General features: G+C 39.2%; 1 protein-coding gene across 1 annotated transcript; it reads right to left on the bottom strand.

Moving 5' to 3' along the window:
• Window positions 1-930: 930 nt before the first annotated feature.
• LOC144377649 (granzyme B-like) lies at window positions 931-1,880 on the bottom strand. The gene is made up of 3 exons (XM_078049051.1): window positions 1,777-1,880; window positions 1,202-1,340; window positions 931-1,032 (listed from the first exon to the last, which is right to left on the bottom strand). Exons 1-3 carry the CDS (start codon window positions 1,878-1,880, stop codon window positions 931-933), a joined length of 345 nt encoding a protein of 114 aa, XP_077905177.1.
• Between the last annotated feature and the right edge of the window lie 16,937 nt (window positions 1,881-18,817).

Below are 18,817 nucleotides of genomic sequence, written 5' to 3'. Positions count from 1 at the left end.
CTAGAGGTGGAAGGTGGAGTTTGCCTGAGGGGAAGCGTGTAAGGAATCATAAATGTAAACAGATCCTGCTGGACATGCAATGAGAACCTTACAGAATGTTATGCTGGCGAATAAAGGAGGAATCCATCACTTCTGTTTCAGAGATGGAAGTTTATTAAGTACCTGGCAGTCTCCCCTTGACTCCTCCACCCAGTGCATTTTGGGCCTTTGTTCAAGAGAAAATGAATATCACTTCTGAAGGCCTCTCAGTCTTGTCCTTGGAGTTTGGATGATTTCATTGTTTTTTCAATCCACCGCAGAAAGCTTGAGGTCCTGGTGTAGATATTTGGAGGTGTCCCCTCCATTTTCCCATAGGACACAATGTCTTGTGCCACGTTTTTACACACAAGAGGACTTCCTGAATCTTCCTGTGGACAGAGAAAGGCTGCCCTTAGCTAGTTTTCTCCCAATCCCACACCACCCACTCCCCAGGTGTGTGTGGGCACTGTTAGAGGGCTGTGTGTGTGAAATCAGGACCAGGGCAGTCCTCATTCAGTTTGGGGGGCTCCAGCCTGACCCTGACTATTCCCTCCAGTTAACTGATGCCTCTCCTCCTTCAGTAAGTCTCTTTACATGAAGTGACCAATGGCAGTCAGTCTCTACTGATTCCCAAGGACCAGAGACTGAATTGGTGAAAGGCTGAGTACATAGGGACATAAGTAGTTCCCTTTGCTCTGGTTTTCCTCACACTCTGCTGTGCTCAAGGCAGGGAATAGCCAATGCAGGTGAATTTACCTGAAGACCATTCTTCTTCTCTTTTGGGTTCCCCACACAAATCTGGGTGGTGGAGTCATATGGTCTTTTGAAATGAGAGAGACTTTCCTTGTCTTTTTGGATTTCCAGTTGTACCTCATGCAGTTTTGATGTGGATATGTTTTGGTCAATGCGTCCTCAGCCGGCTAAAGAGCACACCATCCCTGGTGTAACCTGGTAATGTCCTGAGGGTAACTTGAGGAGGCTCACCTCAGCAGTCAGCTTGGCCTTCTTTTCCAACTAAAGGCAGATTAAGGGAATTCTGATCAACCAACAACTCACGAAAATCCACACAGTCATGGGGACAAGTGAAGGGGTGAATTTGGAAATGAATAATGGAAACAACGCCATGAGGATTTAACCTTCTAGGATTAACCTGTATATGACTCAGTGGAATGGCATGCCATACCTGAAGTAACATGATGTGATTGAATGACTTTATTTTAAAATATGGATGGGGGATGGCTTTTCTTATAGGGATGACCTGCTGGGTCATCTCTTGCTCATCAATATCGTGGGCTCCCAGGATGACAGTGAAGGATCTATTCCTAGAGCAGACAGTGAAGTAGAGTCATAGGGGATACAAGTCAGGATCCCTGAAGGAAAATGGTTTGCCCAGGGCAGGGAAGGTTGGAGTTGGGAGAAGCTTCATGGGAAGATGACTCTGGGCTGAGTATATCTTCATTTTGATTCCTGGCATTCAGGGTTGGTGCAGGTCCTGGAGCATTGTAGTATGCTCAGTCATGTACAGAACATGCACAATCATGTACAGGGACTCTCTCCAGGTGAGACTCTAAATTTCACCACAATTGCACTCTGCCTCCTTCCCATCTAGACTTGATCCATGTTCTCCTTTTGTATAACAAGCCACCTGCACTGACCTGCTCCTCTCTCCCCAGAGCTTTCCTGCCACCATGGTCTTCATATATTCATCCCCAAAGGAGAGGATTTTCTGTGGGGTTTTCTCTAGATGTGTGAACTTACCTTCTCCAGCAGTTGGCTGCTGTCAGGACAAAGTCCTTACACACAAGGAAACACCCACATTTTTTTTTTGTTTTCTCTGTGGTATTGATCCAAAGATATACCATGTAGGGATGAGAATGAGGCATGGCTTCCCGGCCCCCGATTATTTTGCCTGAAAGAAAAGTTCTGTCCTGCCCTTGGTGCTCATGGTGCCAAAGGCTGAAGAGAGGAGACTGTATCAACTCCAGGGAGGGAAGGATTGAGTGTGATGTTGTTACCATCTAGGGGTGCAGGGTTCATTGGCCTTGATCAGCAAAGAATTGACAAACAGGATGCAGAGAGAGCAAGAAAGCAGCAGGTTTATTGCAAGAGCAACAGGCAGATTTCTCTGAAGAGAATGTCCCCAGAGCTGGGAATCTGGTGGTAGAGTTTCTCTTGTTCTTTTATGGTCTCTGAAGTTTACGTTCTGCTCACTATTATTGATTGGTGTCCCATTGGTACACATATCTCTTTTAGTTTTTCTATTGGATCCCCCACTTCGGAGCATAAGCACAGAAGTGCCTGTCTGATAGGTCCCCTCCATTTGCCCAAAAGAACTTTCATCAAGCAGGAAGTTGACCTCATCAGAAGACCCTCTCCATGCTCCTTTGTTCTGCTCTGCTCCTTGTCTCCTCACGTGCCATGTAGCCCTGGCTGCTTAAACTCTTATACATGTCCCTAAGGGCAGGGTCTAAGGAGCCAGCAGCAGCAAACATGGGGCCCTGAGTCTTTGTCAGGCAGCATTCCTGGCTTGAAGAGTGACCCACAAGACTCAGATACTCCCTCTGACCAAGAGCAGGGCAGTCCTTGCTCTGTAATTCCTGCTTCAGACGTCAATGTTGACTGACAGGATTTGAGTTTGGAACAAGCAGCAAAGTCCCTACAGATCCTGGTCAGTCCTTTCTCTGAAGTGTCCCAGTCTTCTTTCGTCTCTTGTTTCCCCTTAGTTCCCACTGAGCTCCTACTGGGTTCTGCACATAAAATCAGGATGCGGAGTCGTGTTTTATATTTGTCTGCTGGAGCCAGACACCAAGTAGGTGCCCAGTAAAGGTCTTGGCTGTGTGAGGGAATAGCTACTGAGAATCCTGTGGCTTAGCTTTGGAGGGCAGTGCTGGTGAGATTGTGCGCACCAGGGATGATGGGGTCTGACAAAGCCATTGCACCCATCTGAAACTGAAAATGACCTGAGAGAAACTGAGGCTAAACCAAGGCACACGTATGTGTTAAGGGATGAGAATGCCTACAATTCTGAGATCAAAAGGGTCCTTGGCTGCATTCCTGTGCAGTGTGAGAATGACAGAGTTTGGAAGAGCAAGTGGAGATTGAGGGTAGATTTTAAGTAATTTAGAAAATTAGTGAACTTTACCTTGATTACAGAAGCTATCCATTTGCATTTCTGTGATTGCTATCATTCAGTAGCATACTTTTTAGTCTACAAGTATTAGAGTGGCTGGTATTTTTATTATATATTTGATTTCTAATTTCATTTCATTATGATCTGAGGGGTTGCAAGTTATTATCTGTATTTTTTTGTATTTATTAAGAGTTGCTTTCTGGCATAAGATACCTTCTATTTTAGACTAGGATCCATCTATTGCTGAAAATAAAGTGTATTTAGTCTTTTTTTTTGCAAAGTGTTTATTGATTTTACTTTTTTTTTATTATTTATTTATTTTTATTGGTTGTTCACAACATTACAAAGCTCTTGACATATCATATTTCATACATTAGATTCAAGTGGATTATGAACTCCCAATTTTAACCCAAATGCAGATTGCAGAATCACTTCGGTTACACATCCACAATTTTACATAATGCCCAATTAGTAATTGTTGTATTCTGCTACTTTTCCTATCCTCTACTATCCCCCCTCCCCTCCCCTCCCATCTTCTCTCTCTACCCCATCTACTGTAATTCATTACTCTCCTTGTTTATTTTCCCATTCCCCTCACAATCTCTTATATGTAATTTTGTATAGCAATGAGGGTCTCCCTTCATTTCCATGCAATTTGCCTTTTCTCTCCCTTTCCCTCCCATCTTATGTCTCTGTTTAATGTTAGTCTTTTCTTCTTGCTCTTCCTCCCTGCTCTGTTCATAGTTGATTTCATTATATCAAAGAAGACATTTGGTATTTGGTTTTTAGGGACTGACTAGCTTCACTAAGCATAATCTGCTCTAGTGCCATCCATTTCCCTGCAAATTCTATGATTTTGTCATTTTTTATTGCTGCATAGTACCCCATTGTGTATAGATGCCACATTTTTTTTATCCATTCATCTATTGAAGGGCATCTGGGTTGGTTCCACAGTCTAGCTATTGTGAATTGTGCTGCTATAAACATCGATATGGCCACATCCCTGTAGCATGCTCTTTTAAGGTCTTCAGGGAATAGTCCGAGAAGGGCAATAGCAGGGTCAAATGGTGGTTCCATTCCCAGCTTTCCCAGGAATCTCCAAACTGTTTTCCAAATTGTCCGCACCAATTTGCAGTCCCACCAGCAGTGTACAAGTGTACCCTTTTCCCCACATCCTCGTCAGCACTTGTTGTTGTTTGACTTCATAGTGGCTGCCAATCTTACTGGAGTGAGATGGTATCTTAGGGTGGTTTTGATTTGCATTTCTCTGACTGCTAGAGATGGTGAGCATTTTTTCATGTACTTGTTGATTGATTGTATGTCCTCCTCTGACAAGTGTCTGTTCAGGTCCTTGGCCCATTTGTTGATTGGGTTATTTGTTATCTTATTTTCTAATTTTTTGAGTTCTTTGTATACTCTGGATATTATGGCTCTATCTGAGGTGTGAGGAGTAAAAATTTGTTCCCAGGATGTAGGCTCCCTATTTACCTCTCTTATTGTTTCTCTTGCTGAGAAAAAACTTTTTAGTTTAAGTAAGTCCCATTTGTTGATTCTTGTTATTAACTCTTGTGCTATGGGTGTCCTATTAAGGAATCTGGAGCCCGACCCCACAATATGTAGATCGGAGCCAACTTTTTCTTCTATCAGACGCAGAGTCTCTGATTTGATATCAAGCTCCTTGATCCATTTAGAGTTAACTTTTGTGCATGGCGAGAGGAAGGGATTCAGTTTCATTTTGTTGCATATGGATTTCCAGTTTTCCCAACACCATTTGTTGAAGATGCTATCCTTCTTCCATTGCATGCTTTTAGCCCCTTTATCAAATATAAGATAGTTGTAACTTTGTGGATTAGTCCCTGTGTCCTCTATTCTATACAATTGGTCCACCCGCCTGTTTTGGTACCAGTACCATGCTGTTTTTGTCACTATTGCTCTGTAATATAGTTTGAAATCTGGTATCGCTATATCGCCTGATTCACACTTCCTGCTTAGAATTGCTTTTGCTATTCTGGGTCTTTTATTTTTCCATATGAATTTCATGATTGCTTTATCTATTTCTACAAGAAATGCTGTTGGGATTTTGATTGGCATTGCATTAAACCTATAGAGAACTTTTGGTAATATCGCCATTTTGATAATGTTAGTTCTGCCTATCCATGAACAGGGTATATCTTTCCATCTTCTAAGATCTTCTTCTACTTCTCTCTTTAGGGTTCTGTAGTTTTCATTGTATAAATCTTTCACCTCTTTTGTTAGGTTGATTCCCAAGTATTTTATTTTTTTGGAGGATATTGTGAATGGAGCGTTTTTCCTTATTTTCGTTTCAGAAGTTTTGTCGCTGATATACAGAAATGCCTTTGATTTATGCGTGTTGATTTTATATCCTGCCACTTTGCTGAATTCATTTATTAGTTCTAGTAGTTTCTTTGTAGACCCTTTTGGGTCTTCTAAGTATAGAATCATGTCATCTACAAGTAGTGATAATTTAAGTTCTTCTTTTCCTATTTTTATGCCTTTAATTTCTTTCGTGTGTCTAATTGCTCTAGCCAGTGTTTCGAGAACTATATTGAATAGAAGTGGTGATAGAGGGCATCCTTGTCTTGTTCCATATTTTAGAGGGAATGCCTTCAACTCTTGTCACTTTAGAATGATGCTAGCCTGAGGCTTAGCATAGATAGCTTTTACAATGTCAAGGTACGTTCCTGTTATCCCTAGTTTTTCAAGTGTTTTGAACATAAAGGGATGCTGTACTTTGTCGAATGCTTTCTCTGCGTCTATTGAGATGATCATATGGTTCTTATCTTTAAGTCTATTGATGTGGTGAATAACATTTATTGATTTCCGTATATTAAACCATCCTTGCATCCCAGGGATGAATCCTACTTGATCATGGTGCACATTTTTTTTGATGTGTTTTTGTATTCAATTCGCCAGAATTTTATTGAGGATTTTTGCATCTAGGTTCATTAGAGATATTGGTCTGTAGTTTTCTTTCTTTGAGGTGTCTTTGTCTGGTTTCGGAATCAGGGTGATGTTGGCTTCATAGAATGTTTTTGGAAGAGCTCCCTCTTTTTCTATTTCCTGAAATAACTTGAAAAGTATTGGTATTAATTCTTCTTTAAAGGTTTTGTAAAACTCCGCTGTATACCCATCCGGTCCTGGGCTTTTCTTGGTTGGTAGTCTTTTGATGGCTTCTTCAATTTCATCCATTGATATTGGTCTGTTCAAATTGTGTGAATCCTCCTGACTCAGTCTGGGCAAATCATATGACTTAAGAAATTTATCAATGTCTTCACTGTCTTCTATTTTATTGGAATATAGGTTTTCAAAATAATTTCTAATTGTCTTCTGTATTTCTGTAGCATCTGTTGTGATATTGCCTTTTTCATCCTGTATGTTAGTAATTTGAGTTCTCTCTCTTCTTCTCTTCGTTAGCATGGCTAACGGTCTGTTGATCTTATTTATTTTTTCGAAGAACCAACTTTTAGTTTTGTTAATTTTTTCAATAGTTTCTTTTGTTTCAATTTCATTGATTTCCACTCTGATTTTAATTATTTCTTGCCTTCTGCTACATTTGCTGTTGTTTTGCTCTTCCTTTTCTAGGGCTTTGAGATGAAGTGTGAGCTCATTTATTTGTTGGTTTTTTCTTTTTTTGAGGAATGACCACCAGGCGATGAATTTTCCTCTTAAAACTGCTTTCATTGTGTCCCATAGATTCCTATATGTTGTGTCTGTATTTTCATTTATCTCTAAGAATTTTTTTATTTCCTCCTTTATGTCTTCTGTAACCCATTGATCATTCAGTAACATATTTTTCATTTTCCATGTGATGTAGGATTTTTCCTTCCTTCTTTTATCATTGATTTCCAGTTTCATTCCTTTATGATCAGATAAAATGCATGGTATTATCTCCACCCCTTTATATTTACTGAGGGTTGCCCTGTGGCATAATATATGGTCTATTTTTGAGAAGGACCCATGTGCTGCTGAGAAAAAAGTATATCCACTTGATGATGGTTGATATATTCTATATATGTCAGTTAATTCTAGGTTATTGATTGTGGTATTGAGTTCTATAGTTTCTTTATTCAACTTTTGTTTGGAGGATCTGTCCAATGGTGAGAGAGGTGTGTTGAAGTCACCCATAATTATTGTGTTGTGGTCTATTTGATTATAGAACTTGAAGAGAATTTGTTTTATGAATGCCGCAGCGCCATTATTTGGTGCATAAATATTGATAATTGTTATGTCTTGTTGTGAATGGTTCCTTTTAATAGTATATAATGTCCTTCTTTATCCCTTTTGATTAACTTAGTATTGAAGTTGATTTTATTCGATATGAGGATGGCCAACCCTGCTTGCTTACAAAGACCGTGTGCGTGGTATATTTTTCCCATCCTTTCACCTTCAGCCTGTGTATGTCTTTTCCAGTCAGTTGTGTCTCCTGGATGCAGCATATTGTTGGATTTGTTTTTTTAATCCATGATACCAACCTATGTCGCTTTATTGGAGAGTTGAAGCCATTAACATTCAGAGTTACTATTGATATATGGTTTGTATTTCCATCCATGTTTGATTATTTGTCCTTTCTTTAAAAAATTTAGTTTGTTTCTCCATGATTATCTTTCCCCTCGCCCTCTGTCTTTACAAGGCACTTCCCTGTGATGGTTTTGGTTATTGTTTTTCATTTCTTCCTCGTGTAGTGTTTTGCTCAAAATGCTTTGCAATGCTGGTTTTCTGGCTGCAAATTCTTTTAACTTTTGTTTATCATGAAAGATTTTTATTTCGTTGTCATACCTGAAGCTTAATTTTGCTGGATACAGAATTCTTGGTTGGCATCCATTGTCTTTCAGTGTTTGAAATACATTGTTCCATGACCTTCTTGCTTTCAGTGTCTGTGATGAAAAATCCGTTGTTAACCTTATTGGTTTACCCCTGAATTAATGTCTCCTTTCTCTTGTAGCTTTTAATATTTTCTCTTTGTTCTGTATATTGGATATCTTCATAACAATGTGTCTTGGCGTTGGTCTACTGTGATTTTGTGTGCTCGGTGTCCTGTATGCATCTTCAATTTGTATATCTGTTTCCTTTTTTATTTCTGGAAAGTTTTCTGTAATTATTTCATTCAGCAGGTTACTCATTCCCTTGGTTTGAATCTCTGTACCTTCTTCTATCCCAATGACTCGTAAGTTTGGTTTTTTTATGTTATCTCATAACTCTTGGATGTTTTTCTCGTGATTTTTTACCAGCCTTTCTGAGTTGGCTAGACTCTTTTCAAGATGATATATTTTGTCTTCATTATCTGATGTTCTGGCTTCTACTTGCTCCACTCTGTTAGTGATACTCTCAATTGAGTTTTTAATTTGGTTTATCATTTCCTTCATTTCTAGAATTATTGTTTGATTATTTTTTATAATCTCTATCTCCTGATAAAGATGCTTAACTTCTTCTTTTTTCTGTTTATGTACTTCATTCTCAATGTGTTCTTTCGCTGCTTGAATTTGCTGTCTCGTATCCTCCTTAACGTTCCATTCCATCTGTCTAAGGTGTTCCTTGAGTTCTTTATATGACCATTTTTCTGATGACTCTAGGTCCTCCTGAATATTTAGGCTGTCCTGCATTGTTTGTACTCCTTTTCTTCCTTGCTTTTTGAACCTGCTCATGTTACTTCTTGTTCTGTTTGACTGCTGTGTTACTCTTTACTCCTATAAATTTATTTGATGCTTGGGAGGAAAGGTAATAGAAGGGAAGGGAAGAAGTCACTAAAGAGTATGAGAGTAAGCAGGTAGAATTCAAGGAAGGGGGGATAAGATAATTGAAAGGAAACGAAAAGACAAAAGAAGAAAAAAAAGGGAAATAGAAAAAGAAAAAAATAAAAAAAAATAACCAAAAATTAAAATTAAAATTGAAAGAAAAAAACTTAAAAAAAATTGTAAAAAAAAATTTTAAAAAACAAGAAAGAAAAATGAAAATGAAAGAAAATCCCAAATCAAAATTAAAAAAAAAAACCAAACTAATAAATGGAGTCTTAGAGTTTGATTACCTTCTCTTCCAGTAGGTGGCGCTGTGCCCACCAGGCCAAGTTTCTCCTATCAATACGCGGGAACCAATCACTGTGCAGCAGCTCCTCCTCCCAGACTGGGCGAGTCTCCAATCCTGGGTGCCTAGGGCCTCCTCTTGTGTCTAGTCACTTCCCCACTTATCTTCTAGCCAGGCCCCTCTCACCGGTGCCGCTCACCACAATACTGGCTACATGCCAGGTCTGCTGCTCCCGGGAGCCCTGTTGTCATGAATGACTGGGCACACTCTTCCAGTTTGGCATTCCCTCAGACCCTAAGTTTGTAGAGCTTGGGGCTGAGAATCCTCAGCGAATTTTACTGCTCCTCCGGTAGCCACACCCCCGGTAGCTGGTGCAATAGACCTCAGCTGTCAGCACTGGTGGGAGCGGTAGTTTCGAGCCGCGGGTCCCGCGCCACCTCGCGCCACCTCTCATTCCCTCGGTCTGGGTACGGCGCTCACGGGAAAGCTGGGAGGGGCCCTTACAGGAGAGCTGGGAGGGGCCCTTATGGGAGAGCTGAATTGGCCCTTAAGGTTTCCCCGATGTGTGGAGAGAGAAGGCTAGGGAATTACACACGTGTAGCCACAGGTTTCAATGAAGTTATCTCCTCCCCCGCAGTCTGATGACGTCAGTTATCTGCCATGGAGGTATCTCTTACAAATAGCGACAGTTTTTTTCCCTTTGCCAGGTGACCAATGCAACAGGTGGGTCCTTACTGTCTCTCCCAAGCCCCGTTTCAAACCTGTGACCACTACCTATGAAGGCTCGGTTGGCATTTACCTTCATAGGATCAGAAGGGCTGACCGGTTGTTTCAGCTGGATGGATTAGTGCTGAGTCACAGCTGTTTGTCTGCGGGAAGCAGGCGAATGGAAGCTTGAATTCAGCCGATCTGGGTTCAGTGTGTGTTCTGAGAGGCCCAGACTGCTCGCCCCAGATCCACGTCAGCTCAACATTGCCTAGTGATCCTGAGCAAACAGATTTAGGCTGTTTACGACTCCCTATGCCTGCACAGCTGAAGAGGTCAGAGACTTGATCTCTCCGCGCCCGCCGCCATGTTGGAGTCCTGTATTTAGTCTTTGATGGACAAAATATTCTCTATATGTCTGTTAAGCCTAAATATTAATTTTAGTTCTATGTTTTTCTTGTTTTTAGTATTTGTTTGGAGGATCTATCCTGTGGTAAGAGAGATGAATTAAAGTCACCCAGTATAATAATGTTGTGGTCTCTTTGATTCTTGAGATTGAGAAGGATTTTTTGGATGTACATAAATGTTTCATTGTTTGGGGAATAGATATTTACAAATGTTATGTCTTGTTGATGTATTATCCCTTAAGCAGTATGAAAAGTGCTTCCTTATGCTTTTGATTAAGTTTGGCTTGAAGTCCAATTTACCTAATATGGGGATAGAAACCTCTGCTTGTGTAGGTGATCCATGTGAGTGATATGTTTTATTCCCATACTTTCACCTCAGTCTATGGATTTTTTTTGCTTATGAGGTGAGTCTCTTGGAGACAGAATACTGTTGGGTCTTTTTTTTTTCAGTCCAATCTGTCTATGTCTTTTGATTGATGAGCTTAGGCCATTTGCATTCAAGGTTATCATTGAGATGTGATTTGTATTCCCATTCACTTCTTGTTTTTAATCTGAATTAGTTTCTCCTTTGAATATTCCTGTAATGTAAATCCTCTGTTTGCTAGTCTCCCCCCACAGTTTTTTTTCCATTTCTCTTTCATGGAGTATTTTGTTGAGAGTGTTTTATTGTGCAGGCTTTCTAGTTGTGAGTTCATTTAACTTTGGTTTTTCATGGAAAGTGTTTTTGTCTTCAAATCTGAAGCTTAATTTTGTTGGATATGGAGTTCTTTGTTGGCATTCATGTTCTTTCAGATTTTTGTATGCATTATTCTAAGACCTGGCTTTGAGGTGCTGGGTTGAGAGATAAGCTGGGTTCCATGTTGGTTTTCGTCTAAATATTACCTATAATATTTCTCTTGCAGCCTTTAGATTCTATCTTTAATCTGTATGTTAGTGTTTTCATAGTAATGGTAACATTATTGGTATGTTGGAATTTTGTATATTTGGAGTCCTATTTGCCTTCTGTACTTGATTTTCCATTTTACTTTTTAGGTTTGGAAAATTTTCTGATATTATTTTATTGAAAAAAAATTGTGTTTGTGTCTTTCATTCGTGTCTCTGTGTGTTCATCTTTCCCTATAAATCTTAAATTTAGTCTTTTCAGGTTATCCCATATTTTTGAAAGTTCTGTTCATGGCCTCTTAACATCTTTTCTCCACAGTTTACTTTGTTTTTCAGAGTGTATCTTTGCCTGAAACTCTGTCTTCCAAGTGATCTAGTCTTTTTCTATTAGAGATTTCTTCAATTAAATTCTCTTTAAATTAGTGATTTTTTTCAGTTAAAATTTTTATGTTTTTAATTGATTTCTTTATTTTTAGAATTACTGCTTTGTTGTTTTTCAGAATGTTCATCTCTTTATTCAAGTTATCTTTCACTTCCTGTATTTTCCTGCTTTCATTCCTTATACTGTCATTTACTTCACATTCTAAACTCCTTCTCTAACATTCCTTCAACTGTGGTGTTGCTGGATTCTGTTATGGGAGTATTTTGGTTTGTTTGGAACAATTTTCCATTGCTTTTAATGTTTTTATGTGTCTATCTTTCTAGTAGTATGGATCTTAGGCTAGAGTTTCTACCCTGTGGACTTACAATGTCCCTGATACTTACCATTTCCTTACTTGCTGAGAAGCTAGCTGTCTGTCTGCTTTCTTGATTTCGTGCCACGAAGCAGCCAAGAATGTGCTGGCCTCTATTCTGCCATTGTAAAAAACTCCCAGTTTGGAACATCTTGATCTCAATTCTGTCAAAAAGTGTGTGTGTGTGTGTGTGTGTGTGTATGTGTGTGTGTGTGTGTGTGTGTATATAATTTAATTCTACTATCTTTCCTATTTCCACATATCCTCATCTTCCCTCCCTTCACTTCCCTCTACCTAGTCTAAGGTAACACTAGTCTTCTCTAGTGGCCCCCACCTTATTGTGTATTAGTATCTGCATATTAGAGACAACATTTGGCCTTTCTTGGGGGGGTATTGGCTTCTTTCACTTAGCATGATATTCTCCAACTCCATTAATTTACTGACAAATGCCATAATTTCACTCTTCTTTAAAGCTAAGTAATATTCTAATGAGTGTATAGAGCACATTTTCTTTAACCATTCATCTATTGAGGGATACCTAGGTTGGTTCCATAGTTTAGCTATTGTGAGTTGAGCTGCTATAAACATTGATGTGGCTGTATCACTGTTACTACAGCTGATTTTAAGTCCTTTGTGTATAAACCAAGGAGTAGAATAACTGATCAAATGATGGTTCCATTCCAAGTTTTCTGAGGAATCTCCATAGTGCTTTCCATTATGGTTGCACCAATTTGCAGTCCCACCAGCAATGTATAAGTGTACCTTTTCTCCCACATCCTCGCGAACATTTATTGTTGTCTGAATTCTTGATGAATACCATTCTGATTGGTGTGAGATGAAATCTTAGAGTAGTTTTGATTTATATTTCTCTAATTTCTAGATTTGTTGAACACTTTTTCCTATATTTCTTGGTCATTTTTACTTCTTCTTTTGTGAAATGTCTGTTCTTTTTCTTAGCCCATTAATTGGGTTATTTGGTTTTTTTTTTGTATTTTATTTTTTGAGTTCTTTTTTTTGTATTTTATTTTTTGAGTTCTTTCTAGAGATTAATGCTTTATCAGAGGTTCATGTAGTAGGGGTTTTCTCCCATTACATAGGCTCTCTCTTCACATTACTGATTGTTTACTTTGCTGAGAAGAAGCTTTTTAATTGGAATCCATTCCATTTATTGTTTATTGATTTTACTTCTTATGCTTTAGGAGTATTGTTAAGGAAGTCAGATCCAAGGCCAACATAATGAAGATTTAGATCTATTTTTTTCTTCTATTAGGCATGGGTTTCTAGTGGAGTGGACTGAACTGGTTCAAATGGACACAATGGCAACTGACAGTACATCCTAACCCATCTCAACTCACACTGGTGAGAAGGGAAGCTGAATATTATATCAAACAGCTTCAATCTTAATCTGCTCCAATCGGCAACTATAGAGCAACACAAAAATCTCCAACCCTTACCATATCAGCACATAGCTCAAAAAGAAACAGAAACAAAGATTGTTGGAAAGGGGCAGTGACCACCCAATATGGTCAACTATTTTGACCATCTCAGTGGAGATATTTCCTTCATTCCTTATGGGATTATTACTTATTTATTTATAATATGTCTCATGTGTTTATGTGTGTGTGTGTGTATGTGTGTGTGTGTGTGTGTGTGTGTGTGTGTGTGTATGTGTTTATGTGTTTGCATGCATACATGTGAATTCTGGCTGATGGTGAGGAACATAAGTACATAAACTTATTATTTTTCTTTATTTTGTGTATTTTCAAATATAATTTTCTGTAATATTATCTTTTGAGGGTTTAGGATTTTTATTATATATTTTGGCATGGGTTGTATTATTTTCATATCTTTGTTTCTCTTTCTCTCTTACCTTCTCCTGCTAATGGCCAAATTCTATTTTTCTCTCTCCCTCTCTCCCAATACTTTGCTGCTTCAAATTTTCCTCTTTTTCTTACATAAACATCACATGCTACATCTCTTCTGCATTCTCTCTGTTCACTTTTTGAAACAAGGCACTCATTCTAATTTCCCAATGTATTTTCTTTCCCTCAAAGTGTATTTTTACCATCTTTCAGAACTAATTGTCTTATATAACTCTGGCCACCTCCATTAGTGCTGATTTAATCATTACTTCTGTGGATGATATAGTTGACACCTGCTGTTTTATTTAAAACAAAATAAAGTTTATGATTATTTTAATACTTGACAACTGCTGAACCCCCCCCCCCCATCACTCCAACATCACTCAACAGTGATTCAGTTGAGGAAGAAATCATGAAAGTAATCCCATTCATAGTAACTTCAAAAAATCAATCTAACTAAAGGCACATATAAGGAGGGAAAAGAGCCCGGCAATAAAAATTATAGAACACCAAAGCAAAGAATTGAAGATGACCTTAAAAGATGAAAAAACATGCCATCTTCAATATGCAGAATCAATATTATCAAAATGGCCAAAATACCAAGAGCAATATACAGATTCATTTCAATCATCATCAAAATATTAATACTTCAGCATGTAGTTTCTGGCACCAACTTCCTTAATAAGACCCCCAGTGAATAATTCTTCACAGTATTAGAAAAACAATTCTTAAATTCAATTGGAACAATCAGAGACCCAGAATAGCCAAAGCAATAGTACTCAAGAAAAATAAAGCATGAGGTATCAGAATACCTGATCTGTAATTAAATCCAAAACTGTAGTAAGAAAAACAGCATGGTATTGGCATAAAATAGACATGAAGACCAATGGAGCAGAATAGAAGACCCAGAGAGATATTCACATACCCATAGCTGTCTGATATTTTACAAAGGCACCTAAAATGCCTCTTGGAGAAAAGACAGCCTGTTAAAAATGGAAACCCTATGTTGTGCAGAAACTTTACAGTTTGCTGGCATCCCATCAGATATTGTGTTCAACTACAGCTAAAAAGAAAAAAAAATGGATACACTATAGCGATACAATCACCTCAAAGGTTACAGCAGTGCCAAGGGCCAATGTCTCGGCTTGGCACCAAAATCACGAGCCACCACACACCTTTGTAGGTTCAAACAGCAATTCTTTATTCCAGCTCTCACACCGCCTCCACACAGGTTCAGGGGCAAACGCGTTCTGCCGTCTCCCGCACAATTCACCTACTCCCTGAGGCTCTCTCCAAAATCCCCTTTTAATCTCACGAGAACTCAACGGGAACAAGCAGCAGAAACACCCTAATCCCAGCAATAATCTTCAACTTCCAACTTCCCTAAAACCCATTATCTTAAACTGGCAACGCCTTAAACTCAAGGAGCTGGTTACTTCCTCAAACCTGATCAGCTCTAAACCCGGATCCGTCTTGGTCCTTGAGCAAGGTCACCTTATTAAAGCATGCATGCAATGTCCCATCGAATGTCCTCTAAGCAGCATGGGGTACGCTTGGCAAGGAAATTTCGATGCGTCATTCCTACTTGGTAATGGCCCTCAGCACAGCAGCACAATGCAAAATAGCCAAATATTGGGATCAACACAAAACCTGTCAGTAGATGAATGGATTCAGAAATTCTGGTATATATATATTCAGTGGAGTTTGACTCAGCCATAACTATCTGAAGAAAACTGGGATTAGATTTTCTCTCACACCATGCACAAAGCTCACATTGAAATTGATCAAAGACTAGGAATTAGACCAGAAATTGTACAACACCTGGAAAAAACATAGGGTCAATACTTCAGCATGTAGTTTCTGGCACCAACTTCCTTAATAAGACCCCCAGTGAATAAGAAAAAAATCAAGTTTCAAAAGTGGGATGCCATCAAACTGAAAATCTTCTGCACAGAATAGGAAATGATTAAGAGTGTGAAGAGTGAGCTGACAGAATAGGAGAAAATCCTGGCCCACTAATCCTCCAATAGGGGATTAATATCCAGAATATAAAAAGAACTATGCCTTAACACACAATGCCCCCACCCCCACAACATATCTAATCAATAATTGGGTAAAAGAACAAAATGGAAGTTTCTCAAAAAAAGAAAAACAAATGGACAACAAATATATGAAAAAATGTTCACCATTTTTAGACTCAGGTAAATCAAATCCAAACTATTCTATGATTTCATCTGACTCTAGTGCGATTGGCAATGATCAAGAATATGAACAACAATAAATGTTGGCAAGGTTATGGGCAGAAAGGAACACTTGTATGTTGTTGGTGGCATGGCAGACCAGTACAACCACTCTGGAAAGAAGTATGGTGACTCCTCAAGAAACGAGGGATAGAACCCTATCCTAGGGATAGATCCAGCTATCCTGCTTCTTGCTATTTTCCCAAAGGACAGAATAGATATACTGGGCCTGGGATTGTGGCTAGTGATCGAGCACTGACCTAGTATGTATGAGGTGCTGGGTTTGATCTTCAGCACTATATAAAAAGGTAAATAAATAAAGCAAAGGTATTGTGTTCAACTACAACTAAAAAAGAAAAAGGAAAAAAATGGATACACTATAGCGATACAATCACCTCAAAGGTTATAGCAGCACAATGCAAAATAGCCAAATATTGGGATCAACACAAATACCTGCCAGTAGATGAATGGATTGTGAAATTGTGGTATATATATTCAGTATAGTTTGACTCAGCCATAAAAAAGAATAAAATTATAGCCAGTAATGGATGGAAATGGAGAATATCATGCTAAGTGGAAATAAGCCAAACTTTGCATCCAAATGTTGAATGCTTTCTCTCTTGTGCTGAAACTAGAGTAAAATTAAGGAAAGCAGAGGGAGGAATAGCTATTATAAAGAACCAATCAAATATAATAAGCACATATGTATACCAATTAATAATTTGGTTAATTATACTAATTAATCAAATATAATCATTACTAATTAAATTTAATTAATTAATAGATGAACAAAAGGAAATCAAATAGAATAGAAGAAGACAAATGGGGGAGGAGAGAATGGGAAGAAAAAGATGGGAGTGACAGGGTTGGCATTATGAACCAAAATTGCTTTTCAGGTATGTGTGAGTTTGTCAGATGAACCCACATACTATATATAAAGCTGCAATAAAATATATTAAAAAAGATTAAAGGAAGCTTACATTGTTTTTAAGCATACCTAAGCCTGCCTATCTTGGTTCAATTTTGGGTGTAGCCAGGTCTTAGTAATAACTAGGGTAACTTTTCATACTGGCCCAGGCTTAAAGTTAGACCCCAGACTTCAGAAAAAGATAAAATATGTTCGATGTTTGAGTTTCTGTACAAGCTCCTTTTCCATGCCATTGTTAAATCAAGATAGGCGTGTTCCACTCTAGTACTCCTCCCTAACTTCCTCCTGCCTCCTGGGAGGGATGCTCTTTCTTTTAATATTTATTTTTTTGTTTTAGTGTACACAATATATTTATTTTATTTTTATGTGGTGCTGAGGATCAAACCTAGTGCCTCATGCATGCTAGATGAGTACTCTACCACTGAGCCACAACCCCAACCCCAGGGGAGTACTCTTAAGCACTGACAAACTAGAAAATCTCTATTTCCTCTAAACCTCATAAACAGCAGTTCTTAGGTCTGCTATGATAATGTGCTCAAAAACTGTACCATGTAACATCAGGACAATTCAAATGAGTTTTATTATCTTGACAAGCACATGCCTTTGATTTTTGTAAATTAAACTTAGATCCAGGCCTGGAAAGCCACAGAAGGAAGTGACATGCAAATCAGATAAACCACATGGATTCCATGATGACTGCTGAATTGCAGGGATCCTGTTGCCTGGCACAAAGTATTTGCCCAATGAGCATTGATGTATTGGTTGATGGCAGAATTCTGCTTCTGTCCTGCTACAGAGGCAGACTTTCTCACATTGATGGACATTATAGTCCAGGGTACCAATCAGTGAGTTTGGTCCAGAGGCCAGGCTTTCAGTGGTACCCAAAGGAAGAGCCTGCAAGGGAACAGGCTGCCGAGTGTGACCTGTCTTTGGCTCTGAGCTCAGGAGCAAGAATCCTCTGCATGGGAGGACTGACATGGCCTTGACCAGGTGAAAGCTCTGGACTAGAGTTCTGAGGACATTCCTAGCTTCCTGGTCCTTCATGAATAGGGCAGAAGGTGAGCTAGTGCTCAAGATCCATTAAGGATGAGAATCTTGGTGAACACAGATAGAAAGGGTTCCATGGAACCTGGACATGGGAGGTGGAGAGAAGCTGGCTCAGACTAAGATGGAAGATCATTTGGGATTGTGGGAGGATGGGCTGACAGGAGACCAGACACTGCACTGGGCTCTGGCACCATGACAGGGCCATGACAGACACTTAAGGTGCATCTGGGGACACTGAATATTTTTCTTGAAAGTCTTCATGCTTCCAAGCTGCCAGGTGTGCTGATTTGGAGAGGGAGCCCTGCATGAATCACACCTTTCCAAAAGGCTCCTACCCTTTTCCACCAGGTGGGAAATACAATTCCCTTTATAAATCTGGGGTCTTTTGTGTTTTAATAGTGGCCCACAAGCAAGGTAGGGTTAGGGTGTAGGGACAGAATGATGTAAGATGGCATTGTAGGAATGAGTTTTGTCTAGAGAAGGTCCTTTTTTTCCTGGGTAGCTTAAACTCAACCTGCTGCAGGGATCTGGCATTGAGACAGGTCATTTGGAGCCATTATCAACACAGTGTGGTTTTGTATTCTAGAGGTGGAAGGTGGAGTGTGCCTGAGGGGAAGCATGTAAGGAATCATAAATGTGAAGAGATCCTGCTGGATATACAGTCAGAACCTTACAGAATGTTATGCTGGTGAAGAAAGGAGGAATCTAGCACTTCTGTTCTAGAGATGAAAGTTTATTAAGCACCTGGCAGTCTCCCCTCGCCTGCTCCATCCAGTGCACTTTGGGGCTTTGTTCAAGAGAAGATGAAGATCAGTTCTGGAGGCC

This window comes from Ictidomys tridecemlineatus, chromosome 5 (assembly GCF_052094955.1).
Source record: "Ictidomys tridecemlineatus isolate mIctTri1 chromosome 5, mIctTri1.hap1, whole genome shotgun sequence".
Taxonomy (NCBI): Eukaryota; Metazoa; Chordata; class Mammalia; order Rodentia; family Sciuridae; genus Ictidomys; species Ictidomys tridecemlineatus.
This window is presented reverse-complemented; position numbering and strand designations above follow the sequence as displayed.

What these genes read in the sequence shown, in the direction of transcription:
- LOC144377649 (XM_078049051.1), bottom strand. Translation starts at nt 1,880, where the DNA reads ATGGTATATCTTTGGATCAATACCACAGAGAAAACAAAAAAAAAATGT. An exon ending in GCAGCCAACTGCTGGAGAAG is followed by an intron (nt 1,341 to 1,776) that starts GTAAGTTCACAC and finishes TGTCTGCTCTAG; the next exon opens with GAATAGATCCTTCACTGTCA. An exon ending in ATCACATCATGTTACTTCAG is followed by an intron (nt 1,033 to 1,201) that starts GTATGGCATGCC and finishes ATCTGCCTTTAG; the next exon opens with TTGGAAAAGAAGGCCAAGCT.